Source organism: Podarcis bocagei (genome assembly GCF_964188305.1).
Source record: "Podarcis bocagei genome assembly, chromosome: 10".
Lineage (NCBI taxonomy): Eukaryota > Metazoa > Chordata > Lepidosauria > Squamata > Lacertidae > Podarcis > Podarcis bocagei.
This window is the reverse complement of record NC_138135.1, coordinates 38,768,108-38,783,213: the sequence shown is the minus strand read 5'-3', so window position 1 is coordinate 38,783,213 and position 15,106 is coordinate 38,768,108. Positions and strand designations below refer to the sequence as shown.

General features: G+C 39.9%; 1 protein-coding gene across 2 annotated transcripts in view; it reads right to left on the bottom strand.

The window, feature by feature from the left end:
- CDK17 (cyclin dependent kinase 17) overlaps positions 1-15,106 on the bottom strand; it is a 71,121-nt gene that overhangs the window by 18,902 nt on the left and 37,113 nt on the right. For both annotated transcript variants that reach the window (XM_081209665.1, XM_081209666.1), the window contains exons 4-5: positions 12,650-12,783; positions 4,434-4,559 (exon numbers count right to left, since the gene is read on the bottom strand). In XM_081209665.1, coding sequence (XP_081065791.1) covers positions 4,434-4,559; positions 12,650-12,783 — 260 coding nt within the window. The remainder of the gene's footprint in view (positions 1-4,433; positions 4,560-12,649; positions 12,784-15,106) is intronic.

The window sequence follows — 15,106 nt, the reverse complement described above, 5'->3', positions numbered from 1 at the left end:
CCTCCAGAACGAATTAAGTTCTTAACCCGAGGTACCACTGTACCTACAAATGAGCTTTATGCAATCCCAGATACAGCATGTCAGTGAAATGAAGTTGCAGATGTCATGGATGCCCCTGAATCATACTAGCAGTTCCCGCCTCTTAGCCCTGACATGAGGCCCTGAGGAGAAAGACACCAACCTTGGCCTATGGCTTAAAGCTCTCACTCTGTGTAGATGGGAAATGTTCGTGCATGCATACTGCAAGCCCATTGCTCGTGTATTTGCTTTTTACCCTTCATGTTCCCCTAAACAGGGACCACATTTGCAGCATCTGTTACCAGATTTTATTGGCAGGAGGAAGAATAAGCAGGAGAAAAAGCAAGTGTCACTGGGGGCGGGGCGAGGGGTAGCACAACCAGCCTTGCCATGCAGCGAGGGAATGTGTTGCTGCTACCCGTTGCAAGGAAATGCTGTGTCCCCACATCAAATGCCATCAGAATACTAATCAGCTGAGGTAAGGGCTGTCTAGCATAAAGCAAAAGTCAGCAATTATCTGCAAATGGCTGATGAAACCATGCTGACAGACATTCAAAGCTATTTTCCCTACATGACTGGTTACTAATTGTGGGGATTTAAAATTCTACTAAAGTTCGCAGACATCTTTTGCTATTTATTTAAATGGAGCCAGCTTTCATTTTTCTCCTCATGACAAAAACCTACTTTATAATCAACAGGGCTTATCTACTATAAGTCTGTTAACAGAACTAATTGTAATCGTTTAACTCTCCTACTTAGTTGGGCCCCCAAAATGGTATTAAATATGTATAACATTTCATTCACCTACAGTAAAGGGCTGTTTCAACTTCAATTTGTGAGGGTTTCACTATAAGCGTTATCAAGGCAAAAGTAAACAGAAAAAAAGAATCTCCACACAGGTAGACCCCAACGAAAGTAAATAAAAGAAAAACTCTATACAGAGCCCATTAAATGACCCCAACACGGTCAAAACCTCCAATTTAAACAACACAGGTAACTGCTGCATGAACATTAAGTAGCTAAGATAAAATAGAATTGAACTATTCAGTTCTGTCCTCCCCCTCCCCCACTACCACTTCAAGGATGTTCTGAGATGAAAGCAAACTCAAATTAACATTGAGGCTTTGAAGACTAGGAATTAAGATTGGGAACTTCTACAGTCTTGAGATACCACCCCTGTAAGGTGCACTCTTGCAGTACAACCAATAGCTCTCAGTACCTTTTTTACATTAAATATTGGAGATACAAATCACTGACTTGTATCTCACATCAGTATAGGTAGTGGCCCTTTTCTGCAAGTCTTTTCTGTCTTTTCTAACAGGCCTTGGCATTCTATTAAGCAACCAGCAAACCTTCTATGGGCAAAAAGCACTGTGTACTTCGTAACGTTCCTCTCTTCGTTCTAGGCAACATTTCTCCCTTATTGACAGCACCAGCATTGGCACCCATATAACTAACTGAAGCACCACTGTTTTCCTAATACTGGCATGTGCTTGCATAACATTTTACACTAATGGAAACTGAGGACTGGATTTAACTCTTGTTCAAGGCCAAAAAAAGGAGTGAAATTTTGTGACTGGATATATAGCTCATAGGACATATTTGCAGGTCATGCTAAACCATGGGTGTGCAAGGAGGGAGTCGCTGGAAACCCTGGAATTGTGCATTCAGTTCCCTTCCTGCAGTCAAGAAAAAGACTTTGCTTTCCAAGAAAAAAGACTTTTGCTTTCTAAACTACACTTTCCAAGAATGCCAGGTTTCTGTCCTGACTTACAACAAACTCTGGTTAGCTTTTAACAAACCAGTTTCAGAAACCAGGGTTAGAAGTTGCCACGATTTGAAACTGACCCTGTTTTGAAACCACAACCTCCGGTCTGGGCAACATGACAATCAGACATTCAGGGCAAGGAAAATTAAGCATTGGTGAAGTTCTTCCAGCCATGCAAGAGAAGTTGGGGTGGGGGGGTGGGATATGTGATCATGAGGATCCTTGCACCTTCCCCACTAGTGGATGTGACAAAAAGCCAATGGTTAAATTGGAATATATTTGACCACAGTAATAGTTCACTAAAACATAGAAGGGTTAAAAACATTAGGTATAGACTCTTGCTCTTAAATGACAGATGAATTAAAGGTGTGCCAAGATGATACATTGCTACAAACACAACTTTGCACTTGTCAGTACATGCTAAACTGATTAAATATTTACTCCACTAAGCTAGGCCTTTAATGCAAATGTTTTCAAAGGGAGACCATAAAATTGTTACTCTATTTTTTAAAAAACAACAACACTTGATTCCCTCTGCTAACAGCAAGGTTTGTGCCATATCTGAAAGGCTAAGTTGAATGCAGAGTTTCTTGAAAACAAAATTGTTGCACATCTCAAAAGAAGAGCACAGCGGACTGAGCAGAAGGAAAGAGGCAGCACGTGCATTGCCTGCAAACCCAAACACAGCTGCCAGATCTCAGCTTACAAGGAGCAACAAGTCCTTTTAAATGTGGAAGGGGGAGTGCGGGCGCAGAAAAGGCGTCTTGTAAGAGAGGGTCCATTTTAAATGCACACTATACTCATTAGAGGGCACAATTTTTCCTACTACAGCTTGAAAAACAGGTTCCTACAAACAAGGATTGCTTGAGACGGAAGGGAAAATAGTCAAGCTATCCTATAAAGCACACTGAAATAGATTTATCTGAATGTGCCAAGACAGGTACAGAGCAGCCCTTCTATAAAAACACTTCTTTGCAGCTGAAAGGATCTTAAGAGAACCGTAGCTTTTTCTTTTGACTTTAAAGTTGCTGTAACCAAATTTATTCATTTTCTATTCTTTTTCCATTTCACACCCCCCAAAAAAAATCCAAGGCAGTTTGCAATCCACACAATTAGGAAGTTACCATTTGTGAATCAGTAACTACTGTTAAGTACACACTTCTAACATCAACACACACCCAACATTGGGTATAAACTTACTACTCTCCTACCTGGCACCATATACAACCTGCCTCTGCCTCTACCATTTAGGATAGTGTCCTCCCTCTGTTGTAGCTAATCTACTCCCATGAAAGCCTTACTTTCACCTTCCAAGTTTCCTTAGCTGTCCACTTTCCTCTCATCCAAGGGGGAAAACACCATACCAAAGCAACCCTACTAAAAGGAAGCTCTTCCTCAAAAATCTGCTCCTCTTGATTATCTCGATTGCAAATAATATTCCAAAGTCTTTGCCTGCTGTCGCTACAACTTTCTGATCTTCTTAGCTTTTTATGGCTCATTCATGTAATTAAATGTTTGTGTTGGATGACTGCAAGTTATATTTTCAAAGCCTTCATGAAGATCCATTCACAATCTTCAAGAAGTCACCATGTCCTTATGTCTGGCATAACTTGCAATGTAAACAAGAGCTACCCTACCTCCGATTGGCAGAAGTAAGTATTTACACATAATATTTTCTCCAAGTTTAAAACAAAGCCAGCATGATTGCTATAAATAAATGCTATGAATAAAAACTGACTTAAAACAAGAAACAATGTTCTAGGCATACTCTTAAAAAAAAGTATTTTTAAAGTTCTAATCAGCGATTAAGCTCACACTGAAACAATAAGCTTTGCATTTTATCACCTCTTTCAATGCTATGACACCAGTGCTTTCAGCAGAACTTCATTTTAATATGGTATAGAAGGCACACTGCAACTGCTGCAGTCTTCCCTTGTCTGAGGCATGTTTTTATAAATCACAGAATACTTATAACTAGGGCATTTAATAATTTATGATTCCACAGGGACACATAATATGAGAAGTTTCAAGTGCGAGGTGCCAGGGAAGAGCTCACAGTTGGGTACCATTGGCAGGAACCCACGGTGCAAACAAAGCTTTGGCATCATCATTCCAAATAAAAATAAGCATGAACAAACCAGCAGGGGAAAGGGATGATGATGATGTGGAGGACAATAATAACAGTGATATTTACAAAACAAATGCCACTACCACCATCACCCAACCCACTTTCTAGCCCAGCATTATGTTTTTTTTAAATAAAAGTCTAAATTATAAATAACGCTAGTAATAACTATCTAGTAATTACATACTTCCCTGTGCATATACCAAAGATATAAGTACATGAAATGTACACAAAGATATAATTTATTCTGGCAGCTGTTAATGAGCTGACCATATTTTTGGTGACCACTATGGCAGATGTGCAAGAAATCAGTGGTCAGGTATCTGTATCCTAAGTATAGAGAGGAGCAGAAGAAACTACTGGAACTGAGTCCAAAAAAATCAAGCAATGTGAGAGACAGTAGCAGATGTGCCACACTGCTGTGCAGCAGACCACAAACACTGCTAGTCATAATCCAATGCCACAACACATTTCAGGGGCTACCAGAGTATCTGTCAACTAGAAAAGGTAGCAGCAACTTACCAGGGATGCTCTGCGAGATCGTCTGCTCATTGGTTGATCAAACGGTGGACTGTTTATCTGTAGCTTTTCAAGATATCCATCTGGTATCCTGATGTCTGCAGGTAGTGACAAACGCTTGTTCAGGTCCTAAGGAAGTTAACAACCATTGTTAGAGGGGCACAAGTAATTTAAAAAACCCAAAAACAGGCACCAATCAACTATAGAGTTGATTCAAAGAACATTTCAATGTTCAATAATTGAAAATACTAATTGTGAAGGAAGCATCATATATCTAATAGTTATGCCATGGTTAGGTCAACTTGCTATTGGACACGATCTCCAAGAACCAGTAAATCTCAAAACAACTTGTTTCCAAAGAGAACTGCAGTTGTACTACACATCTCAACTGCTTCAACGAAACAAATCTGTATTTGCATTACTGCACAAAAGGATGTGCTTCAGAGTATGATCCCATACTCTGAAGTAACCCCATCAAGCCCAGCTAGACTTACACCCAAGTAACTACATATATGGTTAAAATCTGTTGTGTTCTATTATATATATATGTGTAAACACACACACCTAAAATATGGTAACTGTCAACAGGTGCTCAGGGATGAAGGCCGTCTCCATAATGCTTAAGAAGAGTCATATTCAAACCTTCTCAGACACTCACAGTTTAATCACATACATTAGCAAGTATTCTTGAGTTTCTTTTCCTCTCAAATGGACCTCACAGACTGATGATACTTGGCAGAGGCAAAGGTAACCTCTGGAGCCCAAGATCCCTAATATTCCATTCTCTAAATAAAACAATTCTGACCATGTTCTGGGTTGAGTCCATTAGCACCACATTTTTCTGCAATGTAATTTACCAGTCTGGCATGCTCTAGGCTTCTCCCCTCACCCTGCCACTGAAGTGTGGCCTAGGTGTTCTCATAACTCAACTATTACTTAACCTGGAACAAGATAAAGGTCAAATCTGATGCTCTGATTCCAAGTGGACTTGTATTAAGTTCTGATTTATATTATCTGCCCTTTTAGGTACAGTAAGTATTTCAATTATATTCTTATATTCAGATTTATAAACGTAAGACCATTGTGGACAGCAGGCAGCAGTTAACCTCTAGACAGCTTCCAACAGCTAGGAAGGTTTATCAGTAATAAGGTACACTTGCACACCAGTTTTTGGCAACTTCTTCCAAACTGCGACAGTTTTCAAAATGGATCAGCACTTGATAACAGTTTCAAACTCTTGAAGCTTAAATTGGGTTTGGGCCTGAACTGCTACTGAATGAGAGGGACTGTCTGGAAAGATATAAGGCATAGCTCTAACCTGGCCTGAAGCTGACAAGTGATGTTTATAGACATAATCCAATGTTTTTAAAATAGTTCATATTCTTGGCTGTCAGACAGAATTATTGAGAGCCAGGGAATAATAAACTGTTGAGGAAGCAGCAAAGTAAGTTATAAAGAAAGAAGAGATGTGAAAGAATAGAAGCAGAAAGTAAAAGAGAGATGAGGACTGAAGGCAAAGAAGAGGATAAACTTTCCAGAAAAGTGCAACGTAAGCTTTAATAATATAGGTGCACTTCACTGGACAGAAAGCACAAAAAGATAAATTATTAAACAATTGGCAAAGAGGCTAGAAGCCTAAAATAATTGCTTCAGGTTCCCAAATCTTCTTTATTACAGTAGCTGAGAAGCACATAATAAATCATGAGGACAGGCACTTAATTATTTGACTCTAACTATAGTATTGTCCTTGCTACTGCAATGCTATCACAGAGAGAGAATAAATGGAAAGCGATGCCCACATGCCATGGTCATCAGGATCCCGTAACATTACCAATGAGAAGAGGGGGGAAAGATTGAGCTTCAAAGTTTGTAGATGTCAGCTTGATTGCCCAGAGAATCCATTATAGGTCAAATGAAAGTGATTTGCTCTCTTGTGTAAGTATCAGACTGAATCAGCCATCTCACCAGTTTCAACTAGCATCAGGAAGACATCATGTCAGCAACAGCCACAAGCTGCTTGCTAATAAGTTACACTGCTGCTGCTCAGCAAAGAGGATTTCATATGGCTTGTTTGTTCCACGATGCTGTTTGCTCTGCCGTTTAATTTCCTGATAAGCTGACCCTAAAGGCACCACAGCCTTACAAATAAAAGCATACATAATATGTAAATATTTAATTGCGTCTTCCAACATGGCAAGAAACTATGAGTCCATGCCATACACATGGGTCCACTTTTCTTACTGTTTTTGTATTATGTACTCTTATTATACAGCATGAGCTCTCCTTTCTCGCAGTTTTTTTCCAAGCTAACTTATCACATTGCATTTTTGTAACATGACAGAACTGGAACACTTGCAGTGAACTGGATGCACAAATTAAAGTACTGTAACTTCTACAGTCTTTGAAATATAAGGATTGTAACTTCCACAACTTAGCCTTTTCTCAGGATACTTGCAGACACACAAAATCTTGTACTGTTGAAAGTAATGTTGGGTTGCTTTCACTTACTTTGCTCAAGACTTCAGAGCAAGGTGTAAAATGGCAACTGTATGAGCAGAAGAAACCTTCAGATCCCAAACAACTGTGGGTTTTAAGGACTGTAAACATTATTTGTTTTGTTGGAAAGGTAACGTGTAAGGTAAATAAAATAGCAAAAGATCAGGATGCCCAAATAAAGGCATATAGGCCATGACACTAATCTATGTGTAGGCACCAGACAATTTTCAAACATGAATCATGGTGCACCATTTTGTTGTTTTACTGTATCATGCCATGTCAGGAACACACTCAGCTAATGGCAATGAGTAATACTTCCCTCATGAAGGAAGTCAATTTTTCTGCAGCACAAAATGACTTATGAGTGGCTGACATCACAATGTTTATTGCACTTGCTTGTTTAATGTTCTGCTGAATTTTAAGAAATGAAGGGCTCTACTAAAATTTAAAAGAGAAGATTAAATACTACAAAGAGTAATAATGATCATACCATTTAAATAGCATGGGGCTCCTCAAACTTTTCTGGTCTTGCAAATGCCAAAATAAAACAGGGGCTTATGCATCTTTAATAGTTGTGTAGAAGAGGTGTTTTCAGCGACTGTGACTTGCCATGCACAGTGAAACTGCCTCTTCTGTGCAACTATTAAAGGTACAGGAGCCTCTGGCTTCTTTCGCACCTGAGCACCTTATGTAAAAAGGCTGCACTGAACTTCCCATAAGTGTGCATCTCTACTATTTTATATAGTAGATGACAACTGATCTTCCCAAAATTGCTTTCATTTACAATTGGGTTCAACTAAGGGGTCCTAAGAACCTTTCCAGCTTAACTTCACAGTAAAAAATTGATACAATTGTTTTCTGTTACTGAAGCCCTGGAACACACTACCCATTATTTCTTTGGCACGCAAGATATGTGCAAGCCCAGTGCTGCATGAGAAAGATCTGTGGTTTGGGACACTTATGTAACATAAGCATGAGAAGAGCATATCCCATGCTCCAGCCATCAAGGAAGAAGGCATGAGCGGGGAGAAGCTGACACTTAGCTCTGTTCCCTTCCTCTTTACAGCTTCCATGGATGTCACAGTGGGTTGGGCTGCTGCACTGCTAAATAGGTAAGGCAAAAAAGGTAAAGGACCCCCGGATGGTTAACTCCAGTCAAGGGTGACTATGAGGTGAGGCGTTCATCTCGCTTCAGGTCAAGGGAGTCGGCGTTTGTCAACAGACAGCTTTCCGGGTCATGTGGCCAGCATGACTATACTGCTTCTGACAGAACGGGACACCATGACAGAAGCCAGAGCGCACGGAAACGCCGTTTACCTTCCTGCTGCAGCGGTACCTATTTATCTACTTGCACTGGTGTGCTTTTGAATTGCTAGGTTGGCAGAAGCTGGGACAGAGCAACAGGAGCTCACCCCGTTGCGGGGCTTCGAACCGCCGACCTTCTGATCGGCAAGCCCAGGAGGCTCAGTGGTTTAAACCACAGCACCACCCGCCCCCTAGGCACTGCTAAATAGCTACTGCTGGACAATAAAGTGCCTCAGCTTCTATGTGCTCAAGGATCCTTTCCCTCCTTTCAACTTCACTCCATTTCCAAGCGTCTTATGTTCACTACCTCATCCCCAGGCTCACCACACAATCTGAAAACTGCTGATCAAAGGAACACATTGCCTATCAAGTTAATCATGTCATTCACAGACATGGGAGCCATTTAAAACCACACAGCCTTCTCCAGCAAATCTATTTTGCATAAATTAAATTTTCTAACACATCTGAAGCAGAACACATCTCAGAAAGGTCAGTAAGCATTAAGAGCTCAACTTTGGAACACTCCAAACACACTCATGGAGAAATCATTACCTCATAAATGGACAGAAAGCTAAACATAATCTTTATAAGATCTTCAAACTGTAAGAGAACTTAAAACTGTGAATGAAAACCTAACAGTTTAATACAGACATTTTTAAAACTAAGTTGTAATTAGTTTTTTTTTAAATAAAAAATGTGCATAGTGGATATGTGAAAAAGATTACACATTTGAAAAATTATGTTCTATATAAGAGAAAAGAAGATCATAGTCTGACTGAAGACCCTTCTTAGACAGTATGTTGCTCATGGAATGAAGGGGAGTATGGAGAACAAAAGTTACTGGTTATTATTATTATTATTAAATAAATAAATAAATTTGTATACCGCCCTTCAACCATAGATCTCAGGGTGGTTCACAATATAAAATTACAATATAAAAACTAACAAAATACAAAATAAAAACAAACCAATAATCCTCCCTCCCACAACACATTTAAAAGGGCAGTGGATGTCAATCAACCAAAGGCCTAGTTGAAGAGGAGTGTTTTTGCCTGGTGCCTAAAGGTGTATAATGAAGGTGCTAGCCGAAGCTCCCTGGGGAGAGTATTCCACAACAGGGGACCACTACAGAAAAGGCCCGTTATTGTGTTGCCCCCTTTGGACCTCTCATGGAGGAGGCACACAAAGAAGGACCTTAGAGACCTAAGGTCCTGGTAGGTTCACATAGAGAGAGGGAGTACTACAGTCCTGAGCCATTTAAGGCTTTATAGGTCAAAACCAGCACCTTGAATTGGGTCCAGAAACTGATTGGCAACCAGCACAGTCAGATCAGAATCAGTGTAATATGCTCAAACTGTCTTGTCCCAGTGAGCAATCTAGTTGGCATATAGTATATATACTACTGTCTGTGTAGGACAGACAAAACAGGTTTCTCCAACCTGCTGTCCTTCAGATGTTCTTGACTACAATCATGGCTGGGGGCTGATGGGAGTTGTAGTCCAAAAATCTGGAGAGCACCAGGTTGCAGAAAGCTGCTGTAATAACCACAGCAGAATCTTTTAACTGCTATACATGCTACTGGCATCACAATTTAAAGACATTCCAGTTCAATAAGAGGAGCCACCACTCAAGTGGTCTCATCTATTATACAATAAAATAATTCTGAAAAGTAGATATTGTCCAAACATATCCTTGCAATCTCTAACTTGTTATCAACAGCCTCATTTTTCAGAGCACCCAGACATCTTGCCAGCACTGACATCATTGATTGTGCTTGCCAACAGACGTGTAATTAAATCATGTCATTCTAATTTCAATGGCATTAGAAACACATATTTTGAATTTGGTAGCGGAGGGAAGAAATGGAAGAACCGACAGTCTGTGAGGAAAATGTTTCCAGAGTTTATCTGATGAACTTAATTATGAGTATTATGTGCATCATTTTCAAACTGCTAAATGTAAAAGGCTTTCAGTCTGGATACTTAATTTGGAGGGAAATAACTAAAGTGAATGTCAAGGCTGCTTTTTGCATTCTTAGTACATAAACTCAAACAGGTGAAATTGGCAAGTTGCCACACAAATCAATAGGAAAAATGTGTCCTGAATTGAATCCAAAAAGCAAAATTATAATTGTCAAAATTCTTTTGGACTTTCTTTTGGGCAAGAACTTTGTAAGGTTCTACAATTACGAAGTTGACTTTAAAGTAGGTTTTGCCCTTGTATATTAAAATTATCAACTAGTTACATCTCAGTTTTGCTGCAATTTTTCTCCAGGTAGGATGGCTGGCATGCATACAAAGCCTTATAAATGAAGGAAATTAAGTATTCTTTCCTCCCTTTGTTTACCATCATACAAGATTCCGTTTGTTAAACAGGAAGACTGAAAAGCTGAAGAAGTCTAGAACTCTCCCATTGTGTTTAGTTTCTGAAGTGTTATGCAGATTAGTAAGCGGCAAGGGAAGGGAATCTGTGGCCATCACTATATGGTCAACAACAGTTAAATCACGTCCTGCTAATTACATGTTGTAGTCCAACAACATCCTGAAGGCCACAAGTTCCCCATCTTTGCTCAAGAGTCTGCATGCCAGGAAATGAAAGTTGATGAGGGCAAAACAAACTCCTGAAGAAAGTTCCAAAATCTGGCCACAATAGGGTGTAGTGCTTTCCCCCCAGCAACATTTGGTGCACTTCACAACACAAAATCTGAGAATATTTATTTGAAATGCCCTGGTACCAAAATCAGACACCCCTGTCTCCGAGCAGCAAGAGACTCCAGGGCTCATAGTGTTAACACTCCAACTGGGCAGTTCTCAAAGCCATAGCTTTGGAATCAGTCGACAGAAAAGCCAAGCTTTTCTGTCTAGTTTCCAGCCCAGGCAAAAACTCACACACAAACTAGCCCCTGACCTATACTTCTCCATCCTAGGATGATGTGGCATTCACCCAGACGATGTGGAAAAAGACCTATGGTCTGACCAGGTTTACTCTCGTAGCTTCTAACCTCACAGATATAGATTTGGAATGGGCCCACATATATCATCAATACCACCCCCTCAGGCCTATATTATGTTTACATCTTTCATATGTTTTTATTTCACGATGCTTCTGGGCAATTTTGAGCATCTGGAATTTTCAACACCATGTCTCTTTGGGTGAAACTAAATGTGCTTGGGATTCTCCTCTCCCCCCCCTCTCCCACTCTCTCCACCAGCAGCAGATGTCTCATTTAGGATTGGAACTACAACACTGGAAGTTAGCCTCCCACTTGCTCTCAGTTTAATTACACTCACCAAGTCACTGGAGGTAAATACGTTTACCAATAGAAAAGTGGCCTATTGTTGTGCAACAAGGAAGCTGTGGATGCCTCCAGACAGAGACCTTCAATATTGAACCAACTTCAATATTTCCTTCCAGAAAGAAATTCCCTTCCATTCTTTGAGACAGCTGTAGCTGAGGAAATCTCTTCCCGCTCAGAGTAGAAGCATTTAGAGTCATGTTGCGACCTCCTTTCCCTGCCAACTTCAGTCCTCCAAGGGGGGCACCAGAAAGTGCTTAAACTTCCTAGACTTTGTCCAGGAACCCCAAGTAAATTCTGAGGGTTATGATTGTTTGAGGTGCCCTTTGTCAAGTCCAGGGAACTCAGAGGGACACTGGGATGGCCAGAATGGTTGGACAATTCCACGATTTATGGTGTCAATGACCATGCTTCCATCGACTCATTTCACACTTCTTGAAGTACAGCAAGAATAGAAGGAATCTGAATTCAAAGCTGAGGAAAACCTCTCCTTTCAGGAGGACTCTTCCTGCGTTCTTATGATGGGGGCATGCTATCCATTTCCCACTGAATTAGGGGGCAAAGGAATAGGAGATCTATGGGCACTGATAAGCCCTGGAAAAACTACGGTACATGAATTCAAACAAACTAAAACACTGGAAAAGGAGGGAAAACTTAGGAGAACAGGAGAAAACTGAAAGTGAAGCTATTAAAAAAAAGTAGACAGGTCTTAAAAATTAAGCTGCCATGCAAAACAATCATTCTCCTTAAGAGGGCAGACTCAGGAACTAAACATGGCCATTCAAGTTGGTTGACCATTCTTCTCTGGAAGGGTAAATTAAAGTACACTGGCCCAGCCTTCAGACTAGGAGAGTTAATCACTGTACACTTTGACATATTCGCATATCAACTCTCTAAAGGGTTAGATTATTTATTTACAAGAAGGTCTCACAACACTATCAAATATTATTTGGAAAAAGCATGAAAAAAGTTAATTGCTACTTCAGTAACTACCAGCTAATTACAGTGAACATCAATGAATTTACTCTAAAACTAACTGACAAGAAAGGAAGTAGCTAAAAGCAGGCAAACAAATCCCAAGTCTCTTGTTAACATAATATAGTTTCCCATGGGGGAGTATTACCTCCATGGAAATCCTTCTGTGTATCCGGTTTCTGAGGCAAACACCTGTAGGGGATTGGACTTCATCAGACGACGTTCCGGAAGCTTGATCACTTTCGCCATCTGATCCCATTTTCAGATTTTCATGTACAATATCTAAATCAAAGAAAACCAGCCATTACTTCACATTTCTGCCTTTACTGCCAACCAAAGGCACTGGACGAAACTAATGTAGTACCCATTTTATCAATAAGATTGTGCCCACGACATGATTGTTCTTTCTAAATATAAAACAACGCCATTTTGGTCCAACAAGTCTTATTGACTTGAGTTTCTATTTTTTAATTGAAACTTCTTCAATCTGCTTGTCTTTGAATACGAAGGCTACCAATATGCAGTTGAGATAGCAGGAAAAATGAGTTTAGAATGTGTACGGTCAAAATCTTCTGCAAGTCATACAGCTTCATATTAAGGATACATTTAAGAGGATGCTTTATTTAAAAGCTGCTAAGAAAGAATATTTCAAGCGAGAGTAATATTCAATTATCAAACAACTTCAAGTAATGGCACTGTGTTCTTGAAATGGGTAACAGTGCAAATCAGCTCCTTGCATATGCAATAGTAAATGTCAAATTGTGAATGTAACATTTACGTGTATTTTTTAGTGTTCTTAAAAGATAGTAGGAAATGAGAAAAACATACAAGAACCACAACTAGTGATGACTAAATTACATTCAGATTTGTATTATTTACCTCTAATGACAACTTTATGAAGGAAAAATAAGAAAATGTCTAGTTGTTTTTAAAGACGTTGGATCACTATTAAGAGGGATTAACAATGCTTTTGCCAATATATTCCAGTGAGGGAAATATGAACAGACTATTTTTCTTAGGGACACCAAATCTATGATTTTCAAAGCAAACAAGGAGTACTTTCTTGATGAAACATAAGACTGCAAGATAAAAGGCATATCTAGGCCATTCTGAAGAATTCAGCGGTGTGAATTATCTTGTCATGCTGCATAGTATTTAACAGATTCCTTTTCAAAAATGGGGGAGTGCATACCCGGTACTTCTCTGGATGGAAAATATTAAAATAAGGCACAAGTCTACAACCAAACAAACTGTCCTAGAAGAAATAATCCAGCAACACAATGGGCTGGTTCATTTGTAAAATGAAACCATGGTTTACTACAACACAGAGAAGCCTCAGTGAGTCTACAAATGGTGTGGGGCTTTGCATGCTGCTCTCTCCCTTCTCCTCTCATACAGTCAAGACTTTACAGTTTCAAAGAAACTCAGCTTAGAGTTATGTGCAATCCTGGAATATTGGTTAAAACAAAGGTTAACTGCTAACAAGACAGCTTCAATCCATGGTTTAAAACGTAAGTTACAAAGTGTTTAAAGTCTAATAGTTTTCTCAAAACTTTAAATAATACTAGCTGCTGCTGTCACAGCAAAGCAGCTGCTCACACAATGCCTCACCCACAATGCCTCATTCTGGAAGGACCCTATGTTCCCTAGGAAACTTTGTTAAAGTGAGGCATTGCTTGTTGGAGGCCCTGAAGAGATTTGGTACACGTACACTATAGGCTCTCCCTCAGGCAGCAGAACATCTTGTGCTGGCTCTTTTTTATTATTATTTTGGATTTGATATCCCGCTTTATCACTACCCGAAGGAGTCTCAAAGCGGGTAACATTCTCCTTTCCCTTCCTCCCCCACAACAAACACTCTATGAGGTGAGTGGGGCTAAGAGACTTCAAAGAAGTGTGACTGGCCCAAGGTCACCCAGCAGCTGCATGTGGAGGAGCGGAGACGCAAACCCGGTTCCCCAGATTACAAATCTACCACTCTTAATCACTACACCACCCTGGCTCTCTTTTGAGTACCAAAGCTGAACTGAGTTCACAGCCATGCAAAACTGAATCTCAAAATCAAGGTGGGAAGAGTCATTTTGTTGCTGCTATTCTTTAACATATTTGGATTCAGAAAAAATATTGCCTACTGCAATTATTGATCTACTGAAAATCACCCAGAACCTGGCTGATCTTTTGCCCACTAGAGGTTTAACTATTGTTTGCTTTAAAACAGGATTCCTCTTTTGCACCTAACAGTAAGTGAAGATTCTTTGAAATTGAAAGTAAAACTAGTCAGGCATTCTCCCAGCTGCACAGGAGGAGAGTCGGGTAGAGTACACAAATCCAATGCCTTGCTCCGGTTTACTGAAGATTATCTAACCCACTATGGAAATGCATACATATATTTGATTTTGACAGAAGCTGATTTCCTTTAGTATGGGGTTACAGGATGCTTTATGTTCTAGGCAAATAATGTGCAATCAATGTGTGGGAGAGGAGAAAGACTACACCTGTTCCACCTGTGCATATAAACTGCTGTGTACGTACACAAGTCCAATCAACATAGGCCTAGTTATGCAAAAGCAACATTAGACAATGTGCAAGTGCATCCATTATATAT